The sequence below is a fragment of the Musa acuminata genome, chromosome BXJ2-11 (assembly GCF_036884655.1).
Source record: "Musa acuminata AAA Group cultivar baxijiao chromosome BXJ2-11, Cavendish_Baxijiao_AAA, whole genome shotgun sequence".
In the NCBI taxonomy this organism is placed as follows: Eukaryota; Viridiplantae; Streptophyta; class Magnoliopsida; order Zingiberales; family Musaceae; genus Musa; species Musa acuminata.
In genome coordinates, this window is record NC_088348.1 from 6806010 (window position 1) to 6823700 (window position 17691).

A 17691-nucleotide genomic window follows, 5' to 3' on the forward strand; every position below is an offset into this window, starting at 1 on the left:
TTGCTATTGATCAAATTCAGGTGTCTAGTAAGAGAAGCAAAAGAAAACATTTGCAGCAGTTACCACTACATTTTGTCATGTCACAAGCTGAGGTCCATACTGCACTATCTATGTTCAGCAAAACAACATTCCATAGACAAGACTTGAAGCCCAGTAATTTTAAGACAGTCCTGCAGCCAAAATGCAGTAAAAACCTTGTGAGTTGCAGTAGCTGAGAGACCTCAAAAGGCCTCCTCAGAGTCTCTATTCTCATCTGGATGGTGGTACAAACTTAACCACATCCTTGGACATTTTGGCAAAGCCATGCAGAAGACTTTGCACCCAACCTTTCTTCTCACCACTTCTTCCACTCTCCTACTTTTCCAGTGGTCACCATAGCAGTAAGACAATGGTGCAGATGTCACCTCATCTACATATTATATATATATATATATATATTCTTTTTTATGTATCTCACTCCCTTAACATCCATCCAATAAATTAAAGAAACTATCTCTAACAACACCTATCATTACTAAATTTTAAATATCTAAAAAACCTTTAATAACTTTCATCAAATATTTCACTTCTCATGTTCTCCAAAATTTTTGGATGAATAATTCCTATCAACTTAAGTTTCAATATCATTATACTAATAACCAACTAATGGAGGTTTACTATAATGGTGTATGAATATGTATGCTAATCTTTAAAAGAGGTTAAATATGAAAATTACTTTATATATATATATATATTCCAGAGGAGGAGAGAAACTGTAACAATGTTCAGATAATTATCTTTTCACAAATTATGAGTCATATGAGCATCATGGACTACCTGTCATTGCAGTTACTACTCTTAAGAAACATCAACATGTGTGTGTGAGAACTTTCTTCCAGTCATGTGAGCTTGTCATTCTGCTTTTGCTACAGACAAAAGTCATTTTTCAGTAAATAAGTGTGAAAAATCATCATATGCAAAGCCAAAGGATTGCAACTCTTTTTTTTTTAGTAGAGTGAAAGTAAAGCCTGCATGATTCAGTGCATTCCTAGAAGTTGGATGACTTTAAAGACCTTTGGTAAGGTGATTGATGTCATGGTAAATATGTTAGCTTGACTGGTACATTTCTCTACCTACAAAGTGATTCACTTTGTCCCATCTCACCATCTCATTCCTTTCAGTGTGGTTTCTAGATGAACACTTCTCCACAATGCTTTCAGAACCAACATAAAAGTTGCTATAAGGAATGAGAGAGAAATCTTCCTCCTCTCCCCTAATGCAAGACAATTCTTGGATGAAATTCTCCATGAAATTTCTTTCTTTTGTAAGAGTAAAATATATTGCTTAATCAAACAATTATAAAAGTATCCTTTTTCATCAAGAAAAAGGTAAAATATATTATGGTTTCGGCCCTATTCATTATAATCACCTCTTTATATGTATGGCTGACTATATTGATGACTTTAAATTCATTTAACATATGTAATAAGCTCAATCAGAAAGAAGACAAAATGAAAACCAATTAGTAGCAGGTGAACAAGTCTCATGTATCACAAAAAGATGAATACAAGAACAACTTTGACAAGTCAGAAAAGAAGCATACATTGTTACATGAAACAATAAACCTCTTCTCATGCTACTCTTAGCAAAGTGTAATATATATCACATGCCACATTAAGGCACATGAAAGTGTTCAATGTGATTGTAATGCACTCACAATTAGCTCCATATCCATAAAATACCATATATATACGTTTCTTTTTCTTCTACATGATGACACAACTATTTTTAGTTGTCTCCTAGCACGTATGAATTCAACAAGGAGATAGCTGACTCCTGCAACTCTCCTATATAATTGACCTCCATGACATGCACAAAACAAGGAGAGAGAGAGAGAGAGAGAGAGAGAGAGAGAGAGAGAGAGAGAGAGAGGACTTATCTTGCTAGAGACGGCAGGTGGTCTTGTGTTGTTTCTTGTTTCTTTTCATTCTCGTTGCAGAAGGTATATTATCTCGAGATAATTATATATTATTTCCTATCTCCTTTACTTTATTTGGACTCAACTAGTATCATGATTTTTTATTTAAAATTTTTATAATTCTAAAAAAAAAATAATATTATCAGGATGTCCTATAACCTCGTCCATCTCTCGTGAATCCTTTCCTTGTAGTCGTATAGCCTAACTCCTGTTATGATGTTCCATTATTGATTCTCGTCATGTTATATTTGACGTCTATGTCGCCCATACTATTCTCTGTATACTTATCATCTATGATTGATTTGATATCAAGACATGGATGACCAAGTCATTTTTCTCCTCTTAATTTATAAGAAAGATATATGAAATCTTAAATTAATATATACAGAGGATAGATATGTTAAATCTGTTTTTTGTTATATTAACATTTATAAGGGGGTATAGGAAATTTTAATTTAAAAAAAGAATTAATGTGTAAAAACTCATCCGAACCGACTCTCTCGTCTCGAGCCAGGAAAAGAAGGTAGGGCAAAACCCTAACCCTTCCGGCATCCCACCCAAGAATGCAGCAATCCCGGACCCTGGATCTGCTCTTCCACCGCCCGCACTAGATTTTGCATGTAAGATTACCAGTCGATTAGCTGGTCCGAAGGTTTCGCCCTCTCCTTTCCCCTCTTGCTGATGCTGTTGCTTGTTCTTTTATCTTCGTTGTTTGCCGTGGTTCTTTGTTGCCCTTCCAATTCGTTCATAGTGGGGTTACTAGCTTCGTTGGTCGCGATTGGTGTTTCTGTCGAGAATCACCAAATTTGACGTCTTGGGGACGTTTGACTGAAGTTTACTCCCAAAATTATGTTGGCTGGCGATTGTTCTAGGGCTTGACATAATAAAGAAATTGTCGCGGGTACAAGCCAGTCAGTTTCATGGTGTCTACTAATTCAAGATAAAAAAAGAATTTTGCGGATGATGAATGCTGACCCGATTCTTAGATTGTTTTGCAATCGGTTTCAAATAATCGTATCAATTAGTTTCATGGTGCGTGTCGCATAAAGTACGTACTGTGTTGGTTACTGCACGTAGCAACCGGTGAGCACATTGATCGGTGTTTCTCAGACAACCCTTGACGTTTTTATCTTGAAAGCGAATTTTTTTTTCTTAATGATCTTTTCATCATGTTCCCTTAGAGTCAAAATTTTTTTCCTCCCAAGCATCAATCAAATATTCACTCTGGTTTACTGTTACTGCTTTATAATCTGAACGTCTATGTTAGTTCCTAGTGGTGCTCTTGACTTAGTGAAAGGACTATTTAGTGGTCTTGGATGTCACCGTGACAATACACAAACATAATCTTTGTAGTATGACATTCTTGTTTTATCCAGTTACTATTTCACATTAGTTTGGATATGTTTCAGTACCATAGCAGGTTGTGCTCCATTTAGGTGATATTGTTCCATCAGCTCCTTGGCTTATTTTCGTCTCTCACATAAACATTGTTTCTTATAGGAAAGTTTGTTGTTTCAATTCTTAATGCTAATGTTTAGAGGGGTTTAACATTACATGGATTGAAGTACAACCAAAAATGTAGATCTTCAATCTACCAACTATCCTTTCAAGTTTTATTAAGATTTCTCTTTTGACGGAAAATGTCTTGGCTGGGAATTTGGCTCCAACTTTTTTGACTGGGTCATTTCAGGTTAGCAACTCCAGGGGCCCTTATGCTGATGATCTGATGATTATCGTGTTCAATAAATTTCAATTCTTAGTTTTATGGTCTAATTAGAAATGTAATTAAGATTGTTGCTTTACTTGGTGGAGTTGATAAATCTTGATAATTTGAGGAATATGCTTGATGGAGGTTTTATGTCTGTTTCTCTGTTATCATAAGATTTGGATTTTGTGGTTATTTTAAATTGCTATGCCACCTGAAATTAGAATTGTCAAACTGTAGTTCTTAACAACCTAACTGCAACATAGACTAACAAATGAGAAAAATTATATAGATAATAATAGCCATTATTTTGATGGCATAGTATTTGGCCCTTTCTCAAAATGTGATGCTTTAGCACTGCTAAGATTATTATCATGTCAATAGCTAGTTGTAAGATTTCATAAAATGATTGGGGTTTTCTTCCCCCTATGGATTTAAGTTTTTGACCATTCCATCTGTTTCTTACCATAATAGCATGATGGTTCATGATGTGTTGAGGGCATCCCAACAGAATACTAGCTTGGTATAGCATCTCTGACACCTGGAGTGGATCCTGTGACATTTCCAATATTATGTTGTAATTTCAACACAGCATGCCCCTTGCTGTGAAATTTAAAAACATCTTCAGCTAGCCTTTTCAGTTAAAACAATGAATATTCTCCTACTTTTATATCTATTGTGATCAAGTTACTGAGACAATCGAGTTCACTGATGTTCTCTTGCCACACCTGCATTCTTCACAATTGGTTGATTTGAATTTATTTTCTCTCATGAAGTTGTTACGTGAAGAATATTCATGCCTGGTTGGAATATACATTCTTCATTTCGGACATGTTCATTATTTTTTTAGTTTATGTCTATTGTTTCTTCTTCTTTGCATCATCACTTTATACTTGTCTTGATAATTCATTTTGCAGGTTTTCTGGTATTTTGAATTTCCGAACTTCAGATCAGGAATAATGAACGGATCATTTAATGGGCAGATTTTGGTGGATAAGCTTGCTAAGCTCAACAATACGCAGCAGAGCATAGAGAGTATCCTTCAGTTGAATTAGTAGAAATTAATTTGGAAAATAAATAAATTAATAGCTTAGTTCTTGATGGCAGCACATAATGAACTTGGTGTTCGTATTTATTATGACTGGAAGTATTTCATGCTTTTGTACAGTGTGATGATTACCTTGCTATTTTGCTGTTACTTGTGTGCCTTGTTAATTACAAAAAATCAACATACTCAGGGACCTTAACTATATAGCAAATCAGATGATTTGTTTTTTTGTTTTTGTAGTTATTGTAGAAAATTATAAGTCGCATGATTTTTTCATGTGCTTGTCCTCTATCAAGAACGAGTTAAGTAATACTTGGACTGCATAAAATGTGGTGTAAGTGTGCTCTTGGACTTATAAAAATGCTAGTTAATTTAAATTCAAGCAATTTTAGAATAAATGATAAGTTGCATCTCTTGGAACTATATAAAACGAATTACAAATATTTTGCTTATACAACATACTATAAGTGAATTAATTATATATTTTGTCTTTTTATATGATATTCAGTATTCTCCCTCTATTTATTTCTTGTTGCATATATATACCAGATTTACATAAGAGGCCAGTATTTCTTCCTCTCTCAAACTACTGTTCAAACTTTTCTGAAATTATGTGAACCTGGTCACCTTTTTAGAGGTTAATGATTAACACTATAGAGGTTAAATTATTTCCAACTGTCAAAGCAATTAAGTTATTTTCAGTTCTCTCCCTTCTTTTTACCCAAGTGGAGCCATGTGATGTAACATACTTAACTTCTAACAAGCTTTATCACATTGGTGCATCTTCCACATGAACAAAGCAACACAAGTTGTGGAAACATGGGAGAGACAATTTTATTGCTCTCCGAGGGAACAAAGAGTATCATTTCTCTACCTTGCTAATGATATTTTGCAGAACAGCCGGAGAAAAGGTTTAGAGTTCATTAATGAATTCTGGAAAGTTCTTCCTGATGCTTTAAATGATGTATGTGGTAATGGAGATGAATTTGGAAGGAAAACTGTACTAAGACTGGTAATTGAAACTAGTCAATTCTCATGATCTAGATATTCTGTGTTTTCATATTATCATTTAAAAGCATGATTCCATGACCTTCTGCTGAAACATTTTTGGTGTTTCTTCTTATGTAAGGATGAAAATGAGTGCCCAGATGTCTTTCATGCCTATGCTTAAGTTTCTATCAAGGACTAAACATGCATGGGCTTCTATAATTTTACTTGTTATGAAGAAGCATTACCAACTACTGGCAGTAACTTATTGTGAACATTTATGTGCATGTCAATTTTATTGCTTGTTTCTGCATATTTGTGTAGTGGGTGTCGATTTGAATGCCAATTGGACCAATAAGTGCCATCTGATATTTACAGATTGGGGAATATCAGTTGACACCAATCTGTATTGAGATTGCTTCACAAAAAAGAGCGGCCAAGTGCACGAGGCTCCAGCTAATTTGGTGTTTGGCAACGGTGAAAGTTATCTGTCAGACCCTTGCTAGCAGAGAAGTTTTCACATGACTGGAACCTTGGTCACCTAGATAGCAAAGAAGTAATCTTGTTGTGACACCCAGGGTCATCCTTAATCAAGCTTATTGCTTGGTGTGTAGAAAATTCTACAGAATATTTCTCACATATGAGGCAGTAGTTTTGTCCAACTTGATTCATTTTTATCAGACTCATTTAGAGAGGATATTTGGTCGAGTCTTATGTGATGGAAATTGAGACACGTTTTCGGTTTTATACTAGGTGTGGAAAGAAGAGGTCAATCCGAAGCCCTTTGAAATGGTGATGAACTTGGATTCAGATTAAATTAACATGTTTTAATCTTAGTGTAGTTTTTTTTTGGGATACTTTAGTACTAAAGAAGGGATCTTGATACAAAGTTATAAGTTGCCACATTGACACGGACTTAGTTGGTTTTGCCTAAGTCGTGCGGCACCCTTGCGTGTCCGTCCGCAAAGGTCAGCCTCCCCGAAGCCTCCCATTGTCCCTTAGGACCACCAAAAGAGAGAACGGGTTAGAGAGAACGCCTCAATCGGGATCCACAAGCAAACATGTCCGAAAAACACTTCATAGACAATGCAAATTACAAACAGACTTTACAAGCTCTGAACAGTGGCACAACAAAGGGTAAAATGGTCCATTACAGACCGAAAATCTCTCGCACGTGTCCACATGACACAACCTTTATTTACAAGCCTAAAGAAGCCACTAACCCAACTAAAATGGGACTATTAAGCCTTCGGCCGCCCCTCTACATGTTGTACAAGGCATGAACATGCCAAAAGACACGGACATGTATAAGCATTACATCGAACACCTTGTTTAGAAGTTTGTCCGTGACATTCTCCCCCACTTATTCCTTCGACGTCCTCGTCGAAGCCTTTGTGAACACTGCAACTCTTCGCCTTTGCTGAGTCTTCAATCTTCTGCTCCAGCTGCAATGCGCCTCCTGGCTCCCAGCTGCTCTCCGCTGCTGTTTCTGAGTAGTCGAACCTTTGATCCGCCATGCTGCTTCAACTCGCCAATGACTCTGACTCTGGTGTGGGGTTGGCTGAGTTGTGTTGATCCTCATTGATTCCTGCGGATCTCCCAGATGAAGGAAAAGACCATCCTTACTGCGCCAGTCTCTCAGAAATTCCACATGCTGCTCGAACTGGGTGGATGCTTGTTGGAGCTTTAACGAGCATCGTCTCGTAAACTTCTGAAGTTTTGGGTCCTTCCTCCACAAAATCTGCTCATTGACTCTTCTTTCAGTTAGTTGTCACATCCAAGTAGGTTCGCATCACTTCCGCTTTCGATTGGCATTTCGTTGGGAAATGAAGCAGACAATCTACTCTCAGTAGCACTGATCACCGTTGGTGAGGATTTGACAACTATTGTCTTCCGTTATCTTCGAAGGGTCTTTGAACTTGTGCAGAGCTCCTCTGCTGGATAGATAAGAGAATTGGGGTACTCGGTTTCGCCCATTCTCTTAAGAGTTGAGAAGGCAAAAGTTACTTGACTTCGCCCGCCTCCTCGAGGTTGTACTTCATGCATCGAGCTGGTTACTGGCCTTCGCCTGCTCTTTGCTCACACTTCTGAAGCACTTGAAGTGTTTGCACTCCTTGCGTTGAGTTAGTTACTGTGATTCACCTTCTCAATGCCATTGAACTTCTGGAATGCAGGAAGTTTTCACCCCAACTTGGAGTAATTCTCTGATAGATGAGGTCGCCCCTGGGATTGTACCGTCTTCTCCATCAACCCTGCCGCCTACTCCACTGAGTAACAAAGGTACAACACCGCGTACTGCTTGCTTCGTTCCTTGGTCGTGCACTCTTGCATGACCCGAAGTCCTTCACTTACGGCTATCTTGATGAGAAACTTGTTGACACCGGTCTTACGAAGTTTCTTGGCCTCTGCCCTTCAGCCTTGTCTCGGTACTTGGAGATTGCCTCTGCATGCTCCACCTCCTCGGCCCCTTTCACGACCAAGCGCTCTCCCTCCATGAGAGCAAGGGATCAATGACTTTCACGGAGGTCCCGCCTCTGCGGTACCATGGCGCTGCCATGCCCATGGCACTACTATCCGTCGCCTCGCCTCTGAATCCCTTTTCTTCACAATCAGTAGATATGTCTCTGTGGCACTCCTCTGAGTCCACCTCCATTCTAACTGATGCTTGATTTTGGGTAGCTAAGTCCCTCTGGACTCGTCGTCGCTTCCTCGCCCCTTTCGACCCCCTGCTTCAACACCTCTGTGTTTTCCAAGCAGTCCGTTTTGTCGATGGAAAGACAGACTGCAACTCCCATGCATGGCCTCTGCCATCACGTTGTAGAGTTTGCACCGATTCTGTTCTCCTTAGCTTCCTTGGTAGTAACGTTCGCTTACTCGACCTTGTCCTCTGACTTGTCGGGCTCCCTTAAGCGAATATGAACTCTGGAGCAGTCCAACTCTCCAGCTGCTTCGATCATACCTCTGCATGATCAAGTCCCTCCCATGGGACTCATTGGTACTTGCATTCGAACTTTTCCCTTGGTGGAACCCAGCCCCCATATGCTGATGACCAAGGTTTTCATCCGATGCAAAATTCGGTGCACGCCCGGAAGACCCGCCTCTGCGGTACCATGGCCTTCACTCCTTGAATCCATAGCCCTTCCTGCCGTCGTGTTGTTCACCAAAGCGGAGCTCCTAGTAGCTCCCGATCATACCTCCATATGATCTCATCCCTCACGGGACTGTGTCGTGTGTATCGCATTGCTACGAACTGTTCCACCACGATCCGCTGCACCATGTCGCCTCCTGGTGACATCTCTGTTGCATTCTGATCCTTGTGGAATAAACTCGAATTGTGAACCCTCTATGTGTGGCCTCTGCCAATACATCGCAGGGTCTCCTCCACCTTCGATTTTGTTCGCTCCTTTGGCAATCGACCTTCATCCACCCACTCTTGGGTCACACCTAGATGAAGCACCGCTCTAGGACAATCCGTCGCCTAGTAGCTCCCGAAGTCCCCCGACTTCACTGTAGTTTGTGCACCATTGTCTGGATCCTGGGCCTCTGCCCCTACCAGCACAATCTCCACTGCGCACCGCTTCCTTCATGGCAACTTGAATGGCAACACTGTGGCATATTCTTCAAGAGTACCCGTCTCTGCGTCCTCTTGCCCCGTGCTAAGGCCTTCTGAACCCAACTTTACCTCCGCAAATTGAGTCGCCTTAGTTCCTCCATCAAATGCTCCTCCGAGATAAGGTGCATGTGCCCAGAAGCTCCCTTCGTCTTTGGCACCATGCAAGATGAGTCCGCTCCGTCAGAATGAAGGACCCATGGAACAACATGATCCTACCCTTGCCTCTGCAAGAGTTCATGTCTTTGACCTCTGTCTAAGGAAAGCACTGTGCTTCTGCTCCATGTTCCAACTTCTCTGCTGGCTCCCTTCATGCGGCTTGGGTACTTCGTCAAGTTACACCCAAGTTGCTCCGCTCCTCGTTTTCGCATTGAGTCGATGGTGGCCCTCGTGCCCACCATTCCACGGGTCAGCCCTCCCTTGAGTCCGATCTCCATATCGACTCTAAGTGTACCTTCATTTAAGTTGCTTCAGGTCGCTCCCCCACTTGATCTCGCAATGCATCCACCAATGCATTCTCTCAAGCGAGATCATGCGACAACTCCTCGCTGCTTGCTCGGTCCATTGAGCTTCGTGGAGTTGTTGTTTGTGAGGTACTCCTCCTCAACATGTGAAGTCCATCTCACATGATTCTCCCTCTGGAGAGCCGAGACTTATCCCTCCTGGATAACTGTCCCGTTGGAGCAACATCTCTCTTCGTTTCGGAGACCACCATCCCCTTGGACTACTCCGATCTGTTGAACAAACTGTGCATTGTTCTGCCTCTTGCAAACGCACTTGCTAGATTGCGCCTCCACGTCAATACAACCACCGCTGCACCCCTCAAGGCCTAGCAACATGCTGAACTCGTTGCACACTTCAGCCTCCTCCGGACGTATCCTTCGCATGCCGAAGAGAAAGTTTCAATGCTCCATGGCGCCGAGTCTCGACCGCCTTGGGATGGCCACGAACAATCCATCGTCCGCATACAAGCCCATGCATGAGTACCGAATTCTTCGAGTTAGCAATTCCCCTCACCTCTGTGAGCTTTGCACAACTCTTTCGGTCGCTGAGCAACTCATTCCACTTTGCATGGTCTCGTCCTTTGCCAAGCGCCTCGCTTGCCTTGAGCACCATCAAGTAAAGTTGTCAACGTTGAGCCGTAGCTCAAACTCAGCCATCCCAACCTTTGTGCGCTCCACATTCTTCCAAGCTTGCCTGTTCTCGTGGTGCCTCTTGCGCGAAGGGTTGGCCATTCCTCTGAATGCCAAACTCAGATGCTCGCTCCTCTGAGCGACTCCTTTTCCCCTACATCTCCATGCCCGTTTTCCCCCAAACGTTCACGCGTGTGCTGACTGCCCTCAACGCAGCCCCGCTAGGTCCCCCACGTTTGCATACTAAGTGTTTTTATGAGTGCTTGTCCCGCTCTGATACCATATGACACGGACTTAGCTGGTTTTGCCTAAGTCGTGCGGCACCCTTGCGTGTCCGTCCGCAAAGGTCAGCCTCCCCGAAGCCTCCCATTGTCCCTTAGGACCACCAAAAGAGAGAACGGGTTAGAGAGAACGCCTCAATCGGGATCCACAAGCAAACATGTCCGAAAAACACTTCATAGACAATGCAAATTACAAACATACTTTATAAGCTCTGAACAGTGGCACAACAAAGGGTAAAATGGTCCATTACAGACCGAAAATCTCTCGCACGTGTCCACATGACACAACCTTTATTTACAAGCCTAAAGAGGCCACCAACCCAACTAAAATGAGACTATTAAGCCTTCGGCCGCCCCTCTACATGTTGTACAAGGCATGAACATGCCAAAAGACACGGACATGTATAAGCATTACATCGAACACCTTGTTTAGAAGTTTGTCCGTGACAACATGGCACTATCTCTTAGATTTCTACCCTTGTTTTTGGTTAAGAAGAAGAAAAAAGAAGCGATATTTCTATTATTATATTGTCCTTTTTTTTCCCGTTCCCCTATTCTAACACACGGTAAACTAAAATACTTCCCTTTGTTTTTGGTTGACTACATTGATTTTTTTTCCCACCATGGATCTTTATCTAGGGCAATAGCACTAGTCAAACTATGATAAGTTGAATATCATTTTATTGTTTCTAATTAGGTTTCTTAAGTGTTCTCATTTTTCCTCTTGACCACCAATCCCATTAGTCACCTTGGATGACTGGGACATGTATTGATCTTCTTTTGACACGTTTGGACCATCTTTAGGAATTATCTTATTCTATCTTCTACCATGCACACTTATTTGCTCATGAATGTAAACACATCTTATTTTCTTTTTTAATGACCGCAGACACACATCTCAGCCTTATCCGATCTCATCAGCTGACTTGATGTATTTCTTTTTAAAATTGATTATCTTTTCAGGTTGACATATGGGATGAACGTAAAGTTTTCGGTTCTCGTGGACAAATTCTTAAGGAAGAAATATCGGGAAGGAGGCTTGAAAATGGAAATAAAAATGTGAAGGCCATTATTTACAAGTCGGTAAGAAGCCTTAATCACATCTTTGACTATGTGAGCATGCTCTGATGTAAGTTTGTGCATGAAAACATGCAAGATGTTGACCACTAATGTTTGTCTGCATGTATGATGTGCAGAAGCAATCTAGTGAATTTCTGGAGAAGATCATTTCAAGCTATGATCATGTTTGTGATGAAGAAGCTTTATTTAGAAAATGTCAAAGTGCTATTAGCATTGTTGATAAATTAGAAAAGGAACTTGGGAGTGATATTGAATATGGTACATATTACATCCTTTCTAATCTACTCGGAAATGTTCAAGTTACTTTCATTCGCTTTGTTTATATAGTTATGCTTGGATCACATAATAAGTTAACTTTGGATGTGACAAAGGAGTAAAGCCATATGTACCATACTGGTTTCATTTATCATCTCGTTACCAAATACTGTGCTTTGCCATGTTGAAACAAGCAAATTGTGGTGGTTTTATCAGTTTATAGTTAATATCGTAGATTATATATGATTTTTTTAATGAAATGTAGCAGCTAAAAGTATTTGGTTTTGAGTGATTTTCAGATTTATGTTCTCGCTGACAATCACACCGTACACCTGAATATCCCCGTTTATACGTTTCCTGAATAATGTATCGAATATTGGCATTATAGTTTTATAAGCAAATTTGAAAGAAAAATATATTTTAAGAGGCATTGAATTGCAAAAGGAAATAACAGTATATTAACCAATGTAACAAGCTACTAGATTGTATTCATATACACATATACATCAATATGTCATAATGTACAGAATAAGTTTAGACTTACAGGAGTTGTGTGATCACCAAACATATATCATCAATCAATGGACTCATGCTACATGATTATATGTGCATATGTGAACATTTCAGTTCAGTAGGACACCATAGAGTATATTTTGACTTTAGGCTCTTGTAACATATGCAAGAAAGACACGGCCAATAACCTGAGCAATAGGGATGCAACTCTAGTAGGTTGTATTGGAAAAAGTTAGCCCCTATCCTGAACTGAGGTCCTTGTACCTCGGCTTGTATACTGTTAACAGTCGTTGACTCTGTGCCTAGTGAATGTCATATTGGCCAGCTCATTTGATTCACACGATATGGGAAATGAAAACATAACTTTCATTTTGTTTATTATCTCACTGATAAACTGGTGAATAAATTAGAAAAGTTAATCTGTTTATTATCTCAAGATTGACAACAATTTTGACTCTTTGCTTAAACCTCAGGGCTTAACTTTCCTTGAAGAGAGCTATCTTCTGCATGCTTATGCAGGTACTAGAGATGGGGTTTCATACAAGAGTGAGGAGGTAGAGAGAGGGAGAAGTATATAGAAGGGAGGGGGGAGAGAGAGATATTTCCTTTGATTTCCTTTTGTTCTTTTAACCTCACTACTGCATGAAAAAGAAAATAAAGGCTTTAAATTTAAATATGAAGACTGTTATCACTACTGTATTATTCAAACATCATTTTTTTTATTTGTGATGACCTGTGCTTTGACTTCACATTCCTACTGTGCCTGCCTGTATGACTAACGATGCCCAAATAGGCAATCTAACTTTGGTAAATATGACATGGTAAAGGCCAATATACATTTTTTACTGTAGCATGCCAATACCTTGGCATCCACCTGAATCATGCCAATATTTGGCTGGAATACAGTACATTAATGAAATAGGGAATAGGATTATCTAGATTCCTGATTATATAAAATATGCAATTGTTGAGTCATGTCTAGGATTGCTTCATGGCTCTGGGGTGGAACAGTCAAATTTTGTTTTAGACTGGCTATCCTATCAATGTCATTGCTTTTAACAAAGGTATTAAGTGCGATCTCTTTCTTTAGATGCTTGTTCAGGTTTTTCCAGCTTCTAGAGAACATGCTTCAGGCTAGCAATGGTCAATCTATGTAATTTTACATCTGAATGGATCTATATGTTCTCCATTAAGATGCAAGACCTGCCAAGATCAGCGACAAGGTTGGCCCTATGTTCTCGTACTGGAATTGACCAGATTGACTAGGTTAGACTAGTGAATTCAGATCAACCTGAATATTCTTTTAAATGTAATATATAAAAATATTAAAACGAATAAAAGAAAAAGCAGGAACGAAAGACATCAAATGTTCTAATTTTGTTATACTTTAAAATTTGAAAGATCCTTTCTTTGAGTGAGCTTCCCTTTGTCTCTATGTCTGATTTCTCCCTTCCAATGCCCAGCAAGCGGGCATGCAGTGTATAGTGGCACTTGATCTGGCAATTGAGAATGGGCAGTCAGATGAGCAGTGTCTGACAAGCAGTTGATGACTGTCGGGTGAAGAACATGTTGGTTTCTTTTGTTCCCCTCCTCGTCATTATATTCCTCTTTCTTCTTCTTCGCTCCTGCCATATTCTCCTCTTCCTCATCTCTTTTTTGTCATTTATTAAATTTTTTCGTAACAAAGGATTATATTTCTTTTCCTGTATTACTGGCCTAAAATCTTTGATTCTGGTTAATTCTTGACAGTTTCACCAGTAATATTGTGGGATGTCAAGGAATTGTGAGAAACAAAGTTGACAATGGTCAATCGGGAAAATTATGCTTAGATTGATTTTCCTTAGCTAATTATTTGTGCCTTGTACCATATTGAGTTGCTGATTTGGTTCAGTTCACTAAAACAAGAATTCTAGTTTCCCTTACCGAAGCCAGATCAATTTCTTTCTGCCTCTGCTACATATTTCTTCACAAAAGAGGACACAAGCATGGACATTTTAAGCTGCTTACCTATCTGTGTTTAACCGTAATGCTTGTCTGGTCAATCTGAAGAGACTACGAGGATGGTTTATTCTTTTGCAAATAATCATCTGTCATTTGACATATTAAGTTCCTATTAGGTCTGCTTCACTATATTTGAACTTTTTTCTTTCACCAATGACAGATCAATTTCCTTCAAGTGTTGTGATTCTTTGCTTCACATTTTCTGCATTTTACAAGAAAAATGAGCGATCATCACGGAGGAGCATGGACACTTTAAAATGATTTTGTGTTGGACTTTGATATATATATATATATATATATATTCAATATTGCTTCAGACTTTTAAGATATTTCAGGACATCATAACATATACAGGATACTGAATGTATGATATGTATGTTAAATACATATCATCTATGTAAGGCTGTTGGGCATGTCATGTACTAGGGATACATATGTATTAGACTTTTTCCCTGAACATGAACGTGAGAAGGCTCCTTAATGTTTCTTTCGTGTGCTTTTAGGGTGAATAGTTATATGACAAGCATCACACAGCTCATAAGTTACATACCTGGTGATTATATATTTTCTAAAGTGGACATGTTATATCTACATATAGACATACAGAAATACTCATTTATATTGATATGTATTTTGCATACCTTATTGTGTTCCTTTTTATGATTTGCCGTATCAGCATATCATGTTGTGTCTGTATCGTGTTCATGTCCATGCTTCATCTGTAGATTGGTAGTAGTATTGTGTAGTCATTGGATACATTTAGTTTTGTTGTGATTGTACCATTTTTACTGCTGTTAAATACTGTCAAGCTATGTTTCAGGGTATGTGTTGTGTAGACATATGATTGTATTCATATTTGTATTTCTTGTTTCCCACATGGAGTTTTTGTGACTCTGGTTGATGAATAGGGAGTATAAATGGATCTGAAGTCATGGGAGAGTTGCAGATGCAGCATCACATGCTATTAGAGTGCATAGAACAACTAAAGGCAGCTGAATTGTCCAGAGCAACTTTGATATCGTATTTGAAAGAAGCCCTCCATGAGCAGGTGAGTCACTGGCAGATGTCATTATGTTTGACCTATGCTAGCTTTTAATTTACTGATTTTTTTTTCTAGTCACAGGTATACTCCTAATCACTTTTTATTTTCTGTTTGGGATTGGTTTTTCAGGAAATAAAGATCGAACAAGTTCGTCACCAACTTCAGGTACTCTTCTTGGACTTTCTTAGTTCTGTTTACATAAAAGTAATATATGATGCACTTTTAGTGTATTGTTTATCCAAATCTATCAAAAGCATCATTTAATAAATAAAGCTTAGCACACGTTAATTCAGATAATGGATCAGTTTCTTCTTAACACATGATGGCTAGCACAGTGACAGATAAATTAAGTGATAGCCTTACCTAAATATATGTAAAAGTGAAAAAATGGTGCTTCTTGTTCTTGTTAGTAAGGCCACTAATACATATGTGATGCTGTATCTGAGTGTTCTTCAAGTTTTGATAAGTCGAACTATATATAGTGGAAACACTATCCACGATTGTGGTGTTTTTCATGATGATGTTTATAATGTCAATTCCTAGATATCTCGGGGTCCAGACTTCTATAGCTGAGTCACCATCGTTTAAGGTCTGCCACTGGAGTTATATAAAGAATTAAAAAAAGTCAAGAGTTCCTCTCAGGATTATGAAATCAAATATATCAACAGGCAGATTTTGCACAGGTTCTGTACCACGCACGGTGCCTTTTTGGGACAGTCACAAGATGGAGGCAGTATGAATCTGTTGTAAGATTATTGTACTTTGTGGTTGAAGAATATATGGGTGAGTCTAAATTGCTCCAAAATATTCAAGGCTCCAGATGCTCAACACACTCTTTTGTAGATTAATGTACCGTCACATGTATTTATGGTTTTGAGTAATGCATTATCATATGAGAGTAGTTGTTTTGTAGATTTGCATAATAAAAAATAACAAAGAATGCGTGGATTTATCAAATATTCATTTGTGCTGATTTATCAAAGAACATGAGACTCTTGATGTTCCAACTGATCACCGTTGTTCAATCATTTTCCAGGAGGCTGAATCACGATATGAGAGAGCAACGGTTGCCTCCGCACAGCTTAATGGTGAACAACCCCCAGCCGAGCAGAGAACCAAGGAATCATCATTGGCATTCTCTGAGACCTCTCCTGGTTTTGCCCCTGAAGCTACTGCTGGCTCCTCGGACGAAGCACAAATAACTTCCACCAGATGCACCCAGGAGGAACCTCTCACCGAAAATAATTCTTCTCATTCTGAGAGTGAACACCGGAGAACGGCAGCTGCTGAAGTGGCAGCAAAACTCACCGCGTCTGCCTCCTCCGCCCAAATGCTGTGCCATGTCCTCTCCTCTCTGGCCTCGGAGGGTGTCATTGGCCAGGCAAACAAAGAAGATTTTTCTTCCGACAATAAGAGGCTTAAAACAGAAAACAGTGTGCCTTCTCATGTGCTGCTGCTGCAGCCTCCGCTTCAGCCACCGTTGCCATCTCTTCCACATCCTCAATTACAGCATCAGCTGCCGCTGCTACCACCAGGGACTCATCCAAGCCCCATTGTAGAGCCGCTGCCGTCTACATCAACTTCACTGCCATCAGCACAGCCGCCACCACCCCCACTTATCACCACTCAGTTCATGCCGTCAGCTGCTGGACCTATGACAGGCATCCCATATGTCTATGGTTCAGCTCTGCCACCTCTCCCAAATTATCCGCCAATGTTTGGCATTCATCTCGGTCCAAGTGCTCCAAATCCATTCCACAATGTTCAAGCATCGGAGGGGCCCAATACCTTTGGCCAACCACCATTACCGGCACCGCCACCGCCATTGACCCGGCAATGACAGGTTACAAAGAACTGTATGCAAACCTGGAATGCTTTGGTGCTGTATAATTTGTTCATGATATATATACTACATGCACCATAATGGTTGAAGATTTGCTCTACTAAACTTTTATGTAAGAAACTGATTAGTGATCAATTTCTTGAAGCAGGACGCCAGTTTGTAGAGATACTGTTGATTGCTGTAGTCATATTGAATGTCTAGTCACATTGTGCATCCCACGGAAATAAAAGGTAAAT

The 17691-nt window shown here is 39.7% G+C and overlaps 1 protein-coding gene across 2 annotated transcripts; it reads left to right on the forward strand.

Moving 5' to 3' along the window:
* The first annotated feature begins 2418 nt into the window (after nucleotides 1–2418).
* Nucleotides 2419–17619, forward strand: LOC135627888 (uncharacterized). 2 transcript variants are annotated; one of them, XM_065134325.1, is made up of 8 exons: nucleotides 2419–2577; nucleotides 4580–4697; nucleotides 5475–5722; nucleotides 11685–11804; nucleotides 11918–12059; nucleotides 15479–15618; nucleotides 15742–15777; nucleotides 16649–17619. In XM_065134325.1, exons 2-8 carry the CDS (start codon nucleotides 4622–4624, stop codon nucleotides 17450–17452), a joined length of 1566 nt encoding a protein of 521 aa, XP_064990397.1. In that variant the 5' UTR covers nucleotides 2419–2577; nucleotides 4580–4621; the 3' UTR covers nucleotides 17453–17619. The 2 variants fall into 2 exon arrangements, with proteins under 2 accessions (XP_064990397.1, XP_064990398.1); XM_065134326.1 differs by having other exon boundaries at nucleotides 2455–2609.
* Nucleotides 17620–17691: the final 72 nt, after the last annotated feature.